The following is a 19,647-nucleotide window of genomic DNA, read 5'->3' as shown; positions in this document are numbered from 1 at the left end:
TTCACTTTTTATTCTACAAATTCTTATATATTGCAGCAAATTTATCTTTATAAGTAGCATGCTCTAAATTAAAGAACAGTGTCAGCTACTTGAAATGTGACCAATCATGATCTCACAGTCCCTGTTTCATTTTGGTACTAGGGTTTTCTAACTATTCATAAGTAAGTGATGACTACAATCTGTGGTGAAAATACATTTTGTAATCTAATTTGTAACCAACTCTCTGCTATTACATCATCATCTGTCATAAATAAACACACATACTGCTAGTATTTTGCAACGTGATTGGCCTCAGCTGGTGAAAAGCAGAATTACAATTCTTAATTATTGGAAAAATATAGAATATTGTAAAACGTGTAAAAAGTAAAAATTGTAATTCTGCTTTTCACCAGCTGAGGCCAGTCACGTTGAAAAGTAAATGAAATATGCACGTTTCACTCCCTTATTAAAAAGGGCTCGGTTTGTCCCTCTGCGGTCTCCGTCCTGTATGCCCAGCCTTCAGTTTGAATCTTCGGGCGGTTTTTAGCTACAGTAGCGAAGGGAAACTTTTAGGTAATTCTACTTTTCTTTAAAATAAGTTACAGATATTTGATTTTGTTCAAGTTAACAACATTTTTGATACATTAATTCAAATAACTTACCAAATGATTCGCAGTCACAGTTAAAGGATGCCAGTTGACGATAATTTAAACAGTTGGCGAATTTTGTTTTATATTGTCGATAACCGATATCTAAAAAACTACTCTAAAATAATCATCACTTATTTCGAAGCTAAGTCTTGTATTAATTACTCAGTTTAAAGTAAAAATTTGAATTGAGTCTTGAAGCTTCTCCCTGAACGCTATTGTCAATAGCAGTTGCGCCAGGCCCCGTTTAAAATATATCTTTTTCTTTAAGTTTTATATAAGCGTAGACAAGGACAACCGCGTATATGGTTAAAAACATAGTAGGCACCTCAGATTTTAGTTCGGCTTATACATACACGAAATGCCACCTATTAGTGCAGTACGTTAAACTCAAATCTACATCATTGTTAATGCCCGTACGTCCACTTCTATCTTGTTGTGAGTTTGTTTTGCCACTTTGCTTTCACGTGTTTACTGAAACTTTACAGAATGGCCACCCCTGCCACCAGCCCCGACCAGGGCGCATTTAGAACCCCTAAAATTGTCCGAGTGAGGAGCACCGGAAGCACCAGCGGAACCCCCATCACCATCCCTGCCTCTCCTTTCATGAAGAAGTTGGGTTGTGGGACTGGAGTCAACGTCTATCTCATGAACAGGTGTTACTGTGCTCTGTGAATTGATGGATCACAATGTATCTTCTATCAAATGTAACCACCCTTTTGAAATTAAATCTGAAATTATTTAGTCAAGCTTGGTACATAACTTTGTTTAGGAAATCCCTAGAGAGAGCAAGGACTTTAACATCTGTGTCAAAACACAGAATCATTAAGCTGATTGTCATGTCTACCCCTCAAAGATCCAAGGAAGTACCTGAATCAGTCTGTTTACAGCTAAATTAACTCAAAGGCTAAACACAAAAAATTCTTCAAATAACCTGATTTCCTGATTTCCAAGTCATTGGAAGTTGGATAGTGTTCAGCCTCCGATTTAAAAAAAAAAAAAAAAAAAAAAAAAAAGCTTGGCTGTCACTTTGGGTTTCAATGAACTTTTTGTTTGTTTTTAGCCTGTTTTTGCTTTTCATTAACCTGCAAATAAAATAAAAAAAACTGTTTAAAAAATCTTAGCTGAAGATAATGTGACAAGATCCCAACAGACTGTGTGAACAATAGTGTTTTTTGTGCGACAGTGTGGCACACATTATGATGAGAGCTTGTTTAAAATTAAAAATTTAATATAGTTCACAGGTTTGGCATGAAGCATGTGAAGGAAAATTAAATATGATTTTTTTTTTTTTAATTCCGATGCAACTTTCATCTCTCCTAGTAACTAAAAACTGCTGTGATTTCAGCTCATGTTCTTTATTGTGTACTTTACTTTATTGTGCCCCGTGGGGAAATTGCTCTCTGCATTTAACCCATTCACTTAGTGAAGCAGTGGGCAGCCATTGGGCGCCCGGGGAGCAGTGTGTAGGGACGGTACCTTGCTCAGGGGTACCTCAGGGTAGCTGTTAAGGGGAATCGAACCCCCGACCTTCCAATCATGGGGCAACCACTCTACCTACTGAGCTATCCCTGCCTGTCTGCTAATCGTCTGTGGGTGTTAGTAGGGATGCATGCAGGTGGGACATCTAGCCAATCTAGTTGGAGCTGTATATTGCAAACTTAACATGAATGAGCAGTGTGTTTTTAAAGGCCATATTATATTGCCATTACCAGTATCGTGTCTCTTTCAGTATCTCGTGACCAAGTAAACAAATACATCTACAAGATATTTTATCGCATTTGCAATTCCTGTCTGTGTACATAAACATAAAAAAACAAATGCGCTCTGTGTGTTTTTGATGATTAATCGTAGAGTGGGCAACCTAAATGCATCACCCTGGGCTGTGAAGAAGATCAACAGTAAATGTGCAGCCAAACAGGTGACTGTTTACCAGGAGCGCCTCAACGAGGAGGCAAAGGTCCTGAAAGGAATCAATCACCCAAACATCGTTGGTAAGAGCGGGCACTGTTGTGATGGCGATCTGTCTCAGTTAGCAGTGACACAAAAAAAAACAGATTCATTGTTCAGCTCCCTGAGGTCACATTATATGTCCCCTTACATGTGCAAGTCAGTAACTTATATTTTCCATTGACACTGTAAATTTTTGACATTGTTTCTAAGAAAAGATAAGAAAATAACAAAAAACACTGAATCCCACAGTTCAACATCATTTGATTTTTTTATTAATGTTTGTGTTGGTCACTTGGTAAAAATCATGTGCAAAATAGCTTTTTGGTTCTCTTATTTTCAGATCATGCCGTCTGTGATACTGTTATATTTGCTCTTTTAAACCTTGTGCGTCTTTGTGCAAACATCAAGGTTTCCGTGCCTTCACCACTGCCAAAGATGGTTCCAAGTGTCTGGCCATGGAGTACGGAGGAGAGCAGTCCCTCAATGACCTGATAGAGAAGCGGAGGGAGGGCGGCCTGAAAGCTTTTCCTGCCGCTATTATAGAGAAAGTGGCACTGCATGTGGCTCGTGGCCTGCAGGTAAATCACTTACATGGTCCTCCTTTCTACCTGGCATAATCACCTGTGTCATAACTGGAAATACATACATACATACATACATACATACATACATACATATATAGTCACAGGTGGGATTAATTCCCACATCTGACCATGTGTAGCTATTACACATGATCTTTTACGACATGGTACAAATTATTTTATATGTCTGCTTGAGCTGCATGTTTTTAGATACGGATATTTGGTGATTTAAAAATCCAATATTGGCTGATACTTTTTTCTGTTGGAAACACTGCAAACAGTTTTCGCTAACATCTGCGATGTTGAGTTATTTGTGAGCCCTTGCTAAGCAAATATGTCAGTGCAGTTTAAATGTTTTATTTGTTATTGTTTGTGGCATAACAAACATGTTGCCAGCAGAGCAGGTACAGAGTTCCCTCTGGAGGATAAACTATGCAACATAACATGGCTGAAGAGTCTTTCTCCCATCTGTCAAATATTCATCTGTCTGCCAATATATCAACTGACAGTATCTTTTAGGTTGTAATATATTTATTATTTAGGTGAAAACAAATTAAATACATTTTTAAAAATTACACATAACACACACCAAGACTTAAAAATTTAAAAATACTAACCACTTAATAGATAAAAAGTGGTGGTTTTTATCTGAAACGTATTGGTCACCTTTATTTTCTTCCAGGATGTGCTGATGCTAAATAATATCCCTGGTTAAAAGTAAAACATTTGTGAGGCAATGGTAAATTTTCATAGTATTTACTGTTTAATAATCCTCCAGCTCACTTTATTCAAAAGTTTCTTTCATTCCTAAATATTTGTCTGTTTAACATCAGCCATGAGCTTCAGGAATACTTTGTCTTTGCAGTATCTACACAATGAGAAGCTGCTGCTGCACGGGGACATGAAATCATGTAACGTGGTCATCAAGGGTGACTTTGAAACAGTGAAAATCTGCGATGTTGGCGTGTCTCTGCAGCTGGATGAAAACATGAAAGGTAAATTCTGTGTTTGTTCACGAGATATAGCTCTGAGTTTTTCTGTCATATTAAAGATTTTTGACCAGTTTTATATATGAGAGTTTGAGATTTGAAATGTTAATCTACTGAAACAAGGTCCCAGCAGCAGCATTATAGTGCATTATAGTTTGTCTGGAAGCATTGTTTCTGGTGTAGTTTTCAGCTTTGCAGAAGTAGTTATGTTGCCAATAAGCTGACAAGCTCAGAATAACACCCACACAGCTCAAGCACATGTGCTGATTTATTTTCTGTTGTTTCTGTTGAGCTTTGGATGGAAACTGTAGTTATAATTACTTTATTATATTTTTTAGGGTTTTATTAAATTAGCTGGAATTAAACAGACTTAACCCTGCCAGCTCTGCTCTAATGTCTCCTCAAATCAACGAGTCGGGTCAAATAATCTGGGGGGGAAATAACAATCACAATATTAAACTTCCTTTATTCTTCCTTGTCTTTGACCTCAGTGAAAAATGTCATGAATTTGGGGAAGGATGTAAAGGAGACTTCATGTAAAGAATTGTGTTTCTGCTCAATAATGTGTTGGCTGATGATGTTGGCATTAAAATAAATCTTCACAGAGAACAACACCAAAGGCCTTCCTACTTTAGCCCATATCTTAGGTGCCTTTTTCTCAATGGTCATGAAAACAGATGTCTGACCTGGTGAAAATTGTCATAAGCAGCATGTAATAAAAGGAATATGGCTTCGTGGTCACAAAAGTGAAAAAATTAGATTTTATTCAGAAATGTTCAGCCAGCTCTTACGTTTCTCTCCTTGCTGAACAGATGAGCCATGTTCATTTTCCCCCCTTACTAAAGCAACTCAGTGAGCTCCTTTTATGACTGCCATGCAGGTCATTTCATTCATAAAGCAGCAAAACTGAGTACTCACCCACAGTGCATTGTTAAATGGTGCAGTTAACTGAAGTGGTACAGAGCGTATGCAGGCACACAAATGGGATTAATCATGGATTAAAGCACAGAATTGGCAGACACATTTGTGTGGTAACCGCTGTTTACAGCAGTTGATTTACTTTGTTTTTCTGCCCGGATAGAAACATAAATTATCTTCATACATCATGTCATCAGTCTGCGGGGGTCTCCAACAATTTGGGTTCAATTTGAACTAATTAGAAACTTCTGGAGCCTCAAAGATGCGCTTTGTTTTTAAAAGTAATGTAATTTTGGGTGACGCCATTGTGGCAACCTGGACAAATTAAATTTGTTTGTTTTGCAGTTAAATTGTTTCTCAGTCCAAAAGGAGTTTCATGAAAAACAACTCTGTGTCTTCAGTGTCTGACCCAAAAGCGGAGTACATCGGCACAGAGCCGTGGAAGCCCAAGGAATGTTTGGATGAAGGAGGAGAGATCACAGACAAGGCAGACATCTACGCCTACGGTCTCACTCTGTGGGAGATGATGACGCTGGCCATGCCTCATCTGGAGATGCTGGAGGATGAGGAGGGTGAAGGTGAGATGTCACTTTGATTTACTCAGACATGTTAACTTTTCTTTCATGTGTCTTCATGACACTTTCACAGTTTTTCAGTTTGCATTATTTGGTTTCCAGTGCCTCTTAAGCTTGCTTGGTTCTAAGTTAGCAGTAGAAAGTAGCAAAATGTTATCCTCCTCAGTGTAAACTAGAGCCTTAGCTCGGTACTGAGAGGATACATTTAAATTTCATTTATTACTTTCTGTGCAGCTACAGTTATGTTTGGCTGACACAAAATCCTAATCCACATCAACTGACACTGATGCTTCCAGTTCTCCTTTATTTCTACAAACAGTGACTAAAATAAGAATGTATCTTCTTTCATTTTTAAATATTCATTCTTAATGTTCATTCCCTGCAAACGTGTAATTGTTCAGTTTGATTGTGCCCACATAGTTACATCTTGACTGTACTTTCTGATAGTAGTTTAAAAGGTTAGACTGACCACGAAGCATGTTGCTCCATCAGATTATCATTCCTGAAGTGTGTGTAGAAGAAGCATAACTCCATACAGTGAAGACTAAAAGAAAAACCTAATTGTGGAACAGTATACTGACTGTGTTTATGCGCTTTAGTTTTAGAGGACTCTGTGGAGCTGAGTTTTGATGAGGACGCCTACTATGAGCGGCTGGGGACGCGGCCGGCACTGGACACCGAGGCTCTGGGCAGCTCGTACCGGAGAATGGTGGAGCTCTTCTACCTCTGCACGGAGGAGGACCCCAAGAAAAGACCAACAGCCGCCCAGATCGTCCAGGCTTTAGAGAGCAACGCCTCTTTGGACAAAACGCCCTCTGAGGTGATCGTTATCGACTGAGTTATTCTGCTCACTGTGTCAGAGGTGCAGCTTAGAAATGTTTAATGAAACTTCATAAATGTCGGGCTAATAGATTTATTTTCTAAAGGGGTTAATGATTATAGAACAGATGGACATAACGAGTCTCCTGATACATACCTATTTTTTCTGCACGGGTTAATAAACAAACTTTCACTGAGCATAAACATAGTTAATGGTTAAAGTGGATTTAAATATGAATATACTACAGACTCACTTGCTCAAATGCCTTTCCAGTTTGTGCTGATCTCTTTATATCGCTATTTGTCTGTTATCTTTCCTATTGTGTTACAGTCGTTTCATATTGTAAATGTTTTTGCTTTCATCCACTGTTTATATGTATTTGTCATTTTAATCTCATTCAACCTGTAAAATGTTCGTTTATAGGTTGTTTTTTTTTAAATATCAATAAATTGGACAATGATCTCAGACCACTTTCCCACATTCATGCACTTTCTCAAGTTAGAAATATTTTTGTTATGTATCAGTGGCAAAAGCCTATCAATAAAACACAGTAGGACTTAAATAATTCTCTTGTTTAACTTTAAAAATCTGATCAGCTACTTATGGCTGAAATTATTTGAGACTAAGCTGAAACTTACAGCTTTTAGCTACGTCATCTTTGCCAGCAGGTAAAGTTCACCTTCCTTGTACAATACTCACTGTACAAGCAACTTAAGGGACATTTAAGAAGAGATTCTTTTGACTGCTGCTTCCAATAGACAAATATAGATTTTAAAATATCTAAAAAAAAAAAAAAATCTCAAAGGATGGTTTATTGTTATGAATACATGGTGCATTTATAAATTGTGCCAGTACTTGCAGTTCTGCTCTTACACTGATGTAGATCTCATGCTCCCTAAAAGCCTGAAGAGAAGACAGCACAGATTCAACAATAAATTCAACATCAATCACAGGTTATTTCCACAAATGACTCGCAAATAGGAAATTTATACTTGGGTCCATCGTAATTGCAATTCACTAGTTTTTGAAACGGAACACGTGGCAGCAAACTCTTGAACTAACTAAATGGATGTGAGGGAACGTTCAAAGGACAAATGTTTCTTTTCCTCCAGAAAGAGGGGAAAAAACCCCAGAAAGCCACAGCATTTTATTCATTCCTGTAGCTTGACACAAACATGAAACAGCAGGGAATGACCACAGATTAATTAAATAATACCATTAACAAGCATGAATGCTGGCATTGGCATCGGGCGCATTCATGCTGATTTGATAAGTCCAAATCAGCTGTAAGAAGTTACTCTTTTTCTGAGTTTTGGGGGAAGAAAAATGTTTTACAGAAAAGCGATTGCTGGTTAGTTTGACTTCACATCAAAAACTGCTGAACTATTTTACTTGAGTTTGTGTCTGGGTTGCTTTGTCTTCATTTCCAGTCCCCAGTTTCAAATGTAAAGAAAAACCTGTCAAGTTTCAGCATCATATGGTTTGGAAAAACCAGACAATGGCAGACAAATGCTACTACAGTTATTTACCAAAAACAGTATTAAAATTGAAATTTGCTTTTAGAAAAGAAAGAAAAGGTAATTTTACATACAGCCTGCCGTGCTCCTTTACAGTTCAAGCTGCACTGGCACTGCTGCACTCTATTTCCTCTATTGCAGATGAACTGTTGGTATGCACACTTTGAGACATTTTGACAAAAAGACCAAGACTCAAAAAACAAACTTAACATGTTTATTAGATGCATTTACAAAGCCTCAAAACAACAAAAGGATCCACCTTTAAACAGGTTGGTTTCTATAAACATCTCCAGAAAATGTCGAGCCCGGAGCACAAAGACATTCTGCTCAGATGAGCATGTAGCAAAGAGGCTTCTAGTTTTCCGTCCTTAATTTGAACATGAAGACAAATACTGCAAACTGAAAGCAAACTGAGAAACGTCTTCAGTCAGGATTCAAGCTCCTTATAAAGAAAAAAAAAAAAAAAAAAAATAGGCACTGCCATTAAACAAAAACATTCAACAGTGAAGAGGCAGTCCTGAATATAAATACTGATTCATGAGCTTTTAAAACCATATTCGGGAACACAACAGGGAGCTTCAGTGTTCTGATTCGACCTCCAAACTCCTCAAACCGCAGTCTGAGCAACTGTGTGATAAAACAAGCCTGATCAACAAAGGCTTAACCCACAGGACCAAAAGGATCAATGCCGGCATCGTGGCTGGTTTTAATGCTGTGGCTGATCACTGTATACAGCCAAGATTTAAATGGAGACAAAACTCAGCCTGGCCTAATCAGCATGGAAAAACCTGAACACTTGTTGCTTTGCATATGAAGAGACAATTTTAAACCAACTGCCATTTCAGAGGAACAGGGACAAATTTTGAATTCCTTCCAAACTCATGCAACAAAGTTGTAAACAAGGAAGGTTGGTGTGTTGCAGTACTTGGTGGCAAACAGTTTGCCGTCAGGTGTCGGATCAGAGAAGGCGATTTCTTCCTTGGTTAGGGGACTGCCGTACATGAACGTACTCCTAAGACAAAAAGGGAAAAGAAACTGAAGCCATCAGCCATTTTAGATCCAGTCAAACACTTTATGTGAGCCTGTTTCCAGTTTTACCACCTGCTGTTGACCATAGTGTTTACCATTCAAATATTATTTAGGGGGTCCACAAGTTCATGTGTGTGAGGAGTTTACTCAGTAACCAGCTGACTGAGACATCATACATTGCAAGAAATATTAAAAAACACTTTGAAAACACATTAGATCTCAATGAGTGGAAAACAAATGTGCCGACACCTATACTGATAATGTGTTAGGAACGAAAAAGATGCCATATTGATACAGAGGGCTGAATTCAAAGACACCCTAAAGTAATAGTAATAAAATAAGTAATAAAAATGGTTTCGTAGTTCTTGCTTATACTGGGGTCATACTGACAGTCATCACAGCCGTGTTAATATAAACAACTTTTATATGGCTACAATGAAAACAAAATTCTTCATTTCTATGAGGAAACAAGTAAGGAGACCGCGAGATTCATGTTGTGTGCATCATCCTACCTCACTGTGTCCAGCATGCGGGTGGCAATGCCCTGTCGCCTGGCCAGGCTGAAGACCCAGATCCGACTGATTCCACACAGAGCTTGTTCTGGGACAGTGGAGCAACACCAGGCTCTGTGTCTCTCCATGAAGTCGTCCTTTGTCATGTCCTTGTGTCGATCTGGCTGTTCAAGGACTCTGTAAGCCTGAAGAGAATCTATGCATAAGTTACGGCACCTATAAGATCCATGTGGCATCAACTGAAACTTCAAAACGAAACCATCGTTTTGAAGACCAAGAGGATAATTAAAGGCTAATCTCCAAAGCAAATCTGATGTTTAAAAGCTTTACATGTTAGCTGCAGCGTTACTATGTTTCAACAAACTGACTTCCTGAACAAACATTTATATTTTCAGATATGCTAGAGACACTAACACAGCCGTACCTGTCGTATGGGCTCAGCGACGAGACATCCTACCACCAGTCGCTCTGTGTTGATGAACAGGTAGGTTTTAGCCTGAGTTGGTCTGCTCAGAGCCACCTGCTGGAACCCCAGCTCATTGTCCGCTACACGCCGCACATCCTCAGCCTGAAAGCAAACACGCAAAAATGATTAAAAATTAAATGCAACACTTTTAAGTAAACGCTAACTTGTGTACGAGGCTGTCTGTCTACACTTCTGTCTGTTTAAAAGTGAAATCAGAATCAGAATACTTTATTGATCCCTGGGGGAAATTATTTTTTGTTACAGTGCTCCATTTTAAACCAACATTAAGACAAGACAGACAATACACTAACTAAGAATAGTACAATATATACATATATATACATACATACATACATACATACATAAGTCACTCTTTTTTTTTTTTTTTTTTTAATAAATAAATAGTTGGAAAAGAAACATGTGTAGTTGTAGCAGCAAACAGTGTGTTAAGTGGATGCGTTGTACAGGGAGATGGCCACAGGCAGGAATGATTTCCTGTGTCGTTCAGTGGTGCTTTTCGGTAATCTCAGTCTCTCACTGAACGAGCTCCTGTGACTGACCAACATGTCATGGAGTGGGTGGGAGGTGTTATCCAACATTGTCTTTATCTTGGACAGCATCCGCCTCTCCGACACCACCTTGAGGGAGTCCAGCTCCATCCCCACAACATTGCTGGCCTTACGGATTAGTTTATTAAGTCTGTTGGCATCTGCGACCCTCAGCCTGCTCCCCCAGCATGCAACAGCATAGAGGATCGCACTGGCCACAACAGACTCATAGAAAATCCTCAGCATTTCCTGGCAGATGTTGAAGGACCTCAGTCGCCTCAAAAAATAGAGACGACTCTGGCCCTTCCTGTAAAGTGCTGTGGTGTTTTTAGCCCAGTCCAGTTTATTGTCAATGTGTACTCCAAGCACTTAACAACAAATAAGCATGGAGAAAAATCAGAAATAAGCAGAAGTGCTTCAGTGTGCTGGCTCAAACCTTTTTGATGGCATACTTGGGATCATCTGGCATGACCAGGAGGATTTTTCCATCCCAGAACTCAGCCACCACCCGTTCCTTCTTCCAGCCCTGAGAAAACACAACAGAGGAAAGGAGCTGCAGTTACAAGCCAACAATTACAACAACCTCATCCCACGAAGTAAACTCCTGCCAGCAGCTTTAACAGCTTCCCTGATCCCCACCCCCCCCACATGGACTATACTTGGGTGGGCTGCTCAGGTACACTAAAGCCCACCCAACTATGTTTGGCAGCTAATGCTGCATAATTTTTTCAATATGTTTCTAAAGCACTAGTCACACTTTAGTACTTCATAAACTCACGTCTTCTGTCCAGAGAGACTGAATGGTAAATGGCCGGTATTTGTATAGATCAGGGGTCGGCAACCTGCGGCTCTTTAGTCCTTATAGTGCGGCTCCGTGTGGTTTGGGGAAATAAATTAGAAGTATTTAGCTGAAGTGTATTTTATTTATGTTAGTTCTTTTTTTAACTTGGAAGATTTTTGTGATATCGAAATATAAAAATAAAATTATATTTTATTATTTTTTCATCGCTCAAAATAAGCGTCACACTCGCGGAAGCCGGTGTACCCGCCGAAACGCTGTGCATTTATCGAGACTTTCAACCCCAGGTAGGCCAGTTATGGATGTTCGGATCCACATTATGTCAGCAGCTGTTCTCCACCGTGAACTATGTTAAAAACAAACACCGCTCACGCCTCACAGACGACAGCTTACAGTCCTGCGTAAAGATGAAAGTGACTTCGTACAGCCCCGATTTGCAGACGCTGTGTGCAGAGGTTCAGGAGCAGAAGTCCCATTGTAAACATATCACAGCAGACCCGACGATGTTTGCATGAACATGCTTTACAGCATCTCTTTATTGACCACTTTTCACACACGGTTGCTGTACGCATACAGCCGGCTGTAGCTTTTCAGTTCACAGCCTGACACATACCAACAACAGCATAGATAGCACAGACGTAAAGGCGGCGAGGCGTGATTGCACACATTAACCGGGTAAAATACATATTTAGGCAGAATTTTGCAAATATCTATTTTTCATCTTTTAGCAGCATAGTGCTTTTTTTCCAATTATTTTTTAAAAGCCAGGTCAAGGCTCCAAAAGCCCAAAGGTGATATAAGGGTGGCGGCTCACAACAGTTGTTGTTTGCTACATGGATCATTTTAGTTCAGCTGGGTGTCTTTCCTTTTGTTATGAGTTCAAAATGTGTTAATTAGATAAATAAAATGTAATTTTCTCTGTAGCACTTCAGGGATTTCATAAGCAACACACCTTAGTTGTTCACACAAAGCATAAAGGTAAAAAAAAAAACCAATATATACAGTAGGGCTGGGCCATATTATACCGTTCACGGTAATACCGGTATAATGTTAGGCAACGATAGGAAAATGAAATATCGCGATAGAATGGGAGTAAAACGCGCATGCACAGTGCCTTTGTTTTCATACGCACATGGCCGATTGTTGAGTGAAACAGATGAACTAGAATTGGTTTGTAAAAATGGTGCAACTTCAGTGATGTGGAACTGGTTTGGTGTTTGTCCGTTAGATACACAACAAAGCACATTTTTTTGCAGAACATGCAAGCGGCCGTCATTATTGTCATATTTGTCGGACTAAGATGCTCTTAAATCTGGGAGTAATCTGTGTCCTAAACTCCGTACTCTTCAGGTCAAACAACACTGCAGCATCACTTAGAGTTAAAAACTGTCTAAATTCTTTCATCTTTAATAAAACGATCAGCATTGCTGCTTTACCAGGTGTAACTATAAAGTTTAACTTCCAGGCATCCATGAAAACAAAAGTTATTACATTTAACGGAGTTAGAAGTTAGCAGGAAGCTAGCGGAAGTTAGCTCGCTAGTTTCGCTAGTTACCTAAGCATGATATAGCATGTTCTGACTGAGAGATTTCTGAAAAAAATCAAACGTACAGCTCTGCTATCACTTCCAACATAAATGAAGACAGGAAACTAAACAGCAGTGACGTTTGTAGGGTTACTGAAGTTGGGCTAGCTGGTATATAATGATGTGCTACGTGATCGCTAGCGACACAGCTATGTTAGCATAACATAAACAGTGAAGCTGGAGGACGAACACTAACACTTTTCCACTTATAAAAGTTAACGTGAAGGTTCTTCATGGTTAGAGACAAATGCAATCGCATGGCAGGATACTGTAAACGGACCAAACTTCAGTCAGGAGAACAACTGAGATAATCCATCCACAATACAAGGTTAGTCATTAATATACTGCAACAACATGGGAACAGAGCAGCTGCCAGAGAATTCAACATTAATGAATCAATGGTACAGAAGTGGAGGAAGCAAGAAGAATGAGTTTAATAAAGTTTGATTTATCTGACTGCTTAATCCCGTGCACCTTATGGTCCGAAAAATGCGTACTGCACACTGCAGTTTAATGTTGCAAAGCACCTCTTTTTAACTTCAGTGGATATTATACATGGTTATGCTCAGGATATGTCAGCCCATTTCTACTGGAAATGCCTTTTGGTTAAACTTTCAGCAAGGAATTTGCATTTGCACTGTTACATTTTTATAAAGCTTTAATGTACATAAAAACCAGCTTCTTGTTTAAGTGAAAATAAATGGAAGGTTGTCTTTTTGCGCTAGTAATGTTGTGGAGTTGTATTTTGTCTCGCATCAATTATATCGTCGGTTATATCGTTATCGCAAATTTTCAAATATATATCGTGATAAATATTTTTGGCCATATCGCCCTGCTCTAATATACAGTGTTATCTTCATTTTAAATGTCAAAAAGTATTTGCGGCTCCCGGTGTTTTCTTTTGCGTGGAAACCAGGTCCAAATGGCTCTTTGGGTCTTAAAGGTTGCTGACCCCTGGTATAGCGCTTTACTTAGTCCCTAAGGACCCCAAAGCGCTTTACACTACATTCAGTCATTCACACATTCACACACTGGTGGTGGCAAGCTACATTGTAGCCACAGCTGCCCCCCTGGGGCGCACTGACAGAGGCGAGGCTGCCAGACACTGGCGCCACCAGGCCCTCTGACCACCACCAGTAGGCAACGAGTGAAGTTTCTTGCCCAAGGACACAACGACTGAAGGGAGAGAAGGATGTTTACCACAAATTTGATGGAGTCGAGGAAGCGCTGGTGGAACTGGGTGTGCTGGAAATTGTCGTCTGGGTTGTCTGCGCTGTACACCATCCCACATGAGCTGCAGGTCGTTGCACCAAACTGTTTCTGACCAGCATCCTGATGTGAGAGTAAAAATAAATAAATACAAAAATTCATTCAGTAAAGAAACAAAAGCAATGAAATCAAATAAAATGTATCGCAAAAAAACAAAACCCCAAAGCTCGTGATTTTTGTGGGTTGAATATTTGAACAAGTTTCAATCAAAGATATCTGCATCAGGCTGGGTGAGTATGGGGTGAGGATCATAATAGAAAATAAATAAATATATCAAAGCATACATGCAAACAGATAAATTTAACTTACAATGATGAGCTGGTCATCATCCTGCTTCTCTTTCTTCCTGCGAATGCTTCGCTCTTTAACGGCTGAAGCTGGAGTCTGCAGCGATGCTGTCGGACCAGAAGGGGTGCTGCAGGACACAGGAGGTCGCAGAGCTGCGCTCTTTGACCTGCAGATGTTTCAAAAGAATGCTTCAGGGTTGTTTCAGTTACTGAAATTCAGTAATTGTTCCTCTAAAAACTAAACACACTGCATTTATTGTACAGAAATGCCATCTTTAAATGTTGAACTCTAAACAAACCATCTTACCTTTTAGAGGCAGAACCAAATATGGGATAGACTGCTGCGGGCTCTGGAGGAAAAAAAACAAAAAAACATCAACATTAACAAATGGAAGCACGACTGAGTAAAACTGAACATCTCCAGGATCTATTTATGCCACTCTATGCCTGAGTTGAGGGATCTAATAAAGTATTTGCTCACCTTTGGGAGAGCTGGAGTTAGTGCTGGTGGGGCTTATGTAACTCAGCTCAAAGGCTGGCTCAGAGCCACCTTCTGTTGTAGGAGTATCCTGAAAACACCAATTCAAGTTAACAGAGTCATTAAAAAAATTTAAGTGATCATGAGTCAGCTACAAAAACAAAACAAAACAACAACAACATTTTGCCACGGTGAAGGTGCAGGATCATCTCTGGGGCGGAAATAATATCTACTCTGGGATAAGTACCTCTGAGCCACCCTGGGAAATTCCTAGTTGGTTAAACTCAGAAGACAAACCTGACAACCCAGCAGAAACCACATAAACAGTAGCAGAAAAAGGGAAAAAGAGCTAAAACATCAAAGGCAGAAATGTAACCATCACAAGCGGGGGTTTTTTGGCATTATTACCCCATCGATTAAGTCCTGACAGATTTTGCATCACATAGAGAATGAGCAAGGAAGGGATCGGTGTTTGCATAAACAAAAGGGGGAAATCAGAGAAAATTTCTGATTGTTTTACAATTACATTATAAAAACGGCCAGAAACAGATGCCATTCATAACTAAAGAGGAGTTTCATCCTCTTAATTTCGGTAAAGGCATGTTACAGTTTCAGCGTCTGCTGGAGTCTTGACATTTTGAGTGACACTACACAGCAACACACCGGCCCTCAGGCAAGCCTCATAGAAGGATAATAGGAGCGACTACTCGTTTTAGTGTCTGCAAGCAGGTGTAATACTCTCACAGCACTTTTAATGCTCAGTAGTAGTAGAAAAACTATCAAAGTACCATTTACATTATAAACAACAGCCTTTTGGACACCCATGTACCTGACTGGTGGAGGAGGAGGCTGGTGATGTGGAGCTGTGTTGTGTTGGAGATCTCAACAACGTAACCATGAGCTCGTGAGTAATCCTGTGTTTATCCAGCACAATTTTAGAGGAGCTGAGGAAGGAAGACGATTAACAGTTTATCAATGAACATCAGTCTTGGGGCATTGATAAAGTGCAAATATTAGAGATCTGTGTTGGAAATTCAGATTGTTAAATATGCCATGAATTAAAAAATAAATAAATGAATAGTAAGGGAAGTTTCATTTCTAAAACGAAAAATGAAGTCAATGGTACGTTTAATACATCAGTACCTTGATGGCTGTGGAGTTGCAGGCTCTTCATTAACGGAGTCCATCCAGTCTGTTGGATCAAACTTCATTCTCTGTTTTGTGCTTGGTTTGTTCTCATACGTCCTCAGCGGCTTGACGGCAGTCTGCAGGAAACAACCAGGATTAAATATTACCATTAACATGACAATATTTGCCATGGAGGGGAAAAACATAATTAATTTATTTAACATATCAAATGGCAGACACCATTGCATGGAAAAACCTTTAAAATCATCATTAACTTATTATCAGATGTAAAAAAATGAACCCGTTTCCCATCACACTCCAACATCTACAAGATTTCTGTTTCATTTCACTGTACACCAAACTAGGCTGTAAGTACCTCTCTGAAACCTCAACATTCTCCATGACATCAAGCGACATTTTATTAATTGAAATTGTGCGCAAGAGCCTGAAGAACGTTACTCTTTTCTTTAAGAGTCAAGGTAAAAGGTAAAGGTAAAAATTACTCCAGTGTAGTTTGTTTCTGGGATATAGAAACCTTTTCATGATTTTAAGAAAAGAGAATCTCAAGAGATGAGATATTCCAGTAATACGTAAATGTACACAAACCTTTTCAGGTTCTTTCTGCTGTTGGTTTTCTGCCAGAGCACCCTGAGACTGCTTTGATTCTTTGCCCTTTGTCTGTGGTAGGACGGCTGCAGACGGCCTGGTTGAAGACTTTGGCGCAGTTTTCTTGTACATGGATGTAGGTTTCTTCCCTGTACCGAAGAAAGCAGCTCCAACAAATATCTTCGGCTTAGGCTTCAGGTTGCTGAATGTGATGGTGATTGCTTTCTTGGACTCTGTGGGATTGTTGCTAGGTGCAACGGTAGGAGGATGAGTCGGTTTAGCGACACTGCTGAATTAAACAGGGAGAATTAGAACAACCTTAAAAGACCAACTAAAACAACAGTTGTTTGAAGAAGGCTTCAGAAGTATCAACAGCTATGACAAACCTGCTGCTGGGTTTGGGTTGGGACAGCTTGATCCTCTTTATTGATGTTGAGTAGCTTTTGGTACCCATCTTCCCCCCTTTACTAGATCCTGCTACTTTTCTTGGCTTACTGCCTCCCTTAATGTTCTTTGTTGTCTTCTTTTCTGGCTTTTGGGTCACAGTAGGAGAGGGTGGAGCAGCTGGACAAGGCAGAGAGTCCTTCAGAGCTTTCCTCTCAAGTGGAGTGAGATAGACTGGATTCTTTTTGCCATAGAAGGAGCTCGTGACCAAGGAAGGTTTGAATGGAGATTTTTGGGGTGATCTAGCTGGAGAGCCTTTAAAAATAAATAAATTAAAAATAAAATATCATATAAATAGATAATAGATAAATAAATCCAAATTATTATAAATGTACGAGGAAAAACCATTGTTGTTTGCATTGTTGTTTGAACAATTAAAAATTACAAAAGCATTTCTATTGCAACAAAACATGTTTAGTCCATCCCACCTGCTGGTCTGCGATGAGATTTCTGTGGGGAGGTGTCCAGACGGCCAGCTGGCTTCTTCCTGGTAGGAGACTGCTGGGGCGTTCTTGGAGACCTCCTCTTCACAGGTGACAACTCCCGCCTCACCCCCTTCTTGGCTGGGTGCCTGATGTTTGAGAAACAAAACAGATGAGACAAGCGATGGGTGAATTGGCCAATAACTTGTAACTGGCACGTTTGAGCCCATAAACTTGTCAGGAAAGTGTTTACTGAGGTTACAGAGCAGATGATACTACTGCCTGAAAACAGGCAGCTTTTAGGTTTGAACCTTTTGGTGAAATCAGGTTTTTCTGCATGTAGTTTTCATATTCTCCAGTTTCCTCCCACAATCCAAAGATATGCATGTTCGGCTAACTGGTCATTCTAAACTGGCTGTAAATGCAGGACTATGTGGGGTTGTTATGAATCACCGTTAGCCATATGGCAACCTGTTGCAAGGTTACCCCCACTTCTCACTCAAGCCTGAGTTGTAAAAGCAATTTTGCCCCATTAGTGTCAGTCTCATTATAGCAGGAACCCAATTCTAAATTTGTCGTAGTATTAAACACGAGCTTCCATAATCTCTCGACTGTAGCACAACTGAGACTATTCTCTTACATCTGAGAGTACAAGTCCAACACAGAGTACATTTCAAGAGTAAATCAGCAAGCCAAACAGCATATACACAGCTTACCTATCAGAGTCCAGGGAGGACTGCTTTCTCTTTCTGGTTGTGGTGGGCATCATCTTCATACAAAGGTAATGAAATAAAATGAAAAAGAAAAGAAAAAGAAAGTTTAAGAATTTCAGCTTTGAAAAAAAGACCATCGATCTGAAAAGTCACTCCTAATACAAAAAAAATAAATAATTTTTAAAAAATTCATAATCAACCTGGATGTAAAAGAAAATAAAGAGATGCTTTAATCTACATTAATTACTCAAAAATGAAGATGAATCAAAAGTAACACTGCATCTTATTTCAAAAAGAACCAAACGAGATCTGTTGCCTAGTAGAACACCAGCTGCAAATCAGCTGTACCATATTATTCATGCAGACATCTTTTTGCAAATCGTAGGATATCTGGGTCACAAATCCGCCGTTGAAAGTAATACTCACTGCAGAAGGGTCACTGACACAAATGCAGCTTCAAGATATATTTCATGTCCATGGCGTTAAATCAGGAGATTTTCTACAAGGGTCAGGTGTGACTGTGGCAGGTAAACAACAGCCCACGACCTATGAGTTTAATGAACAATTAGGATGCTGATTATGAATCTCGATATGAGACAGAGCCTAAAGGTCCCCTTACTGTCATTTCGTCAGTGAGGAAAAACGAATAATCTCGAAAGCAGCTTTAGCTCGACGGTACATGTTAGCTAACGACGCGGTCATTTAAGGGCACCAGACGGAGGCGAAGAGATAATTGGCGGGACTATTGGCTTATGCAAAGGCAGCACGGTCTCCATTACAAAACAACGGGCATTTTTCATATCGATCACGAGTTGTGCACACTTCAACTGGATACGTGCATTTGTTTGTGATTTAGAAGGTGAATAAATTAAGCATTAAACATAAGCTAGTTCTGACTGCCTTGGAAACCTTTATTAGAGTCACGGTACTTAAAACTAATGTACCCCAATTATGAGATAAAACACAAAAATACAACTCTTCGTTTTCCTTACCAAGTATGTTTCTCTTGAGCTACATAAACCAATAAACGTTTGTATATCTGTATATATATATATATTTGAGTCGCTGGCGGGTCTCCTACCTCTACGGCTCGCGCGCGTTTCTTCTTTGTGTTTTGAACAGCGCGCGCCAGTGTCGGAAAAAAAACCCTACACCGTAACAGGAAACGGAAACAGCTACCACACGGGAAACGTAGTAAAAGCAGAGAGAAACTTCTAGTTTTAGCCTTCAAAATAAAACATCTTCATGTGAAAAAAAAGCCACTCATAAAAATTATGAGATAAAATTCAATTTACTAATGGAAAAAATTCGATGAGGATTATATAAAAACATAAATTAACTTAAAAGGAATCAGCATTTACTAATTTTATCTATCGATGTAA

At 39.4% G+C, this 19,647-nt stretch overlaps 2 protein-coding genes across 6 annotated transcripts; one reads left to right on the top strand and one right to left on the bottom strand.

Moving 5' to 3' along the window:
* The first annotated feature begins 454 nt into the window (after positions 1-454).
* pbk (PDZ binding kinase) lies at positions 455-6,927 on the top strand. The gene is made up of 7 exons (XM_004550622.3): positions 455-552; positions 1,115-1,282; positions 2,481-2,620; positions 2,988-3,157; positions 4,026-4,155; positions 5,469-5,645; positions 6,242-6,927. The coding sequence occupies exons 2-7, from the start codon at positions 1,116-1,118 to the stop codon at positions 6,478-6,480; spliced, it is 1,023 nt and encodes a 340-aa protein (XP_004550679.2). The 5' UTR covers positions 455-552; position 1,115; the 3' UTR covers positions 6,481-6,927.
* Positions 6,928-8,179: 1,252 nt separating this feature from the next.
* On the bottom strand, positions 8,180-19,440 carry esco2 (establishment of sister chromatid cohesion N-acetyltransferase 2). 5 transcript variants are annotated; one of them, XM_004550618.3, is made up of 15 exons: positions 19,347-19,440; positions 18,269-18,321; positions 17,559-17,701; positions 17,073-17,385; positions 16,687-16,975; positions 16,096-16,217; positions 15,782-15,896; positions 14,956-15,043; positions 14,782-14,824; positions 14,497-14,641; positions 14,119-14,250; positions 10,971-11,060; positions 9,945-10,088; positions 9,521-9,705; positions 8,180-8,991 (listed from the first exon to the last, which is right to left on the bottom strand). In XM_004550618.3, exons 2-15 carry the CDS (start codon positions 18,319-18,321, stop codon positions 8,859-8,861), a joined length of 1,995 nt encoding a protein of 664 aa, XP_004550675.3. In that variant the 5' UTR covers positions 19,347-19,440; the 3' UTR covers positions 8,180-8,858. The 5 variants fall into 5 exon arrangements, with proteins under 5 accessions (XP_004550675.3, XP_023007833.3, XP_004550678.3 ...); XM_023152065.3 differs by having other exon boundaries at positions 16,687-16,972; XM_004550621.3 differs by having other exon boundaries at positions 16,687-16,933.
* Positions 19,441-19,647: the final 207 nt, after the last annotated feature.

The sequence above is a fragment of the Maylandia zebra genome, linkage group LG15 (genome assembly GCF_041146795.1).
Source record: "Maylandia zebra isolate NMK-2024a linkage group LG15, Mzebra_GT3a, whole genome shotgun sequence".
In the NCBI taxonomy this organism is placed as follows: Eukaryota; Metazoa; Chordata; class Actinopteri; order Cichliformes; family Cichlidae; genus Maylandia; species Maylandia zebra.
The sequence above is the reverse complement of the archived record's forward strand: the minus strand, read 5'-3'. Positions and strand labels throughout refer to the sequence as shown.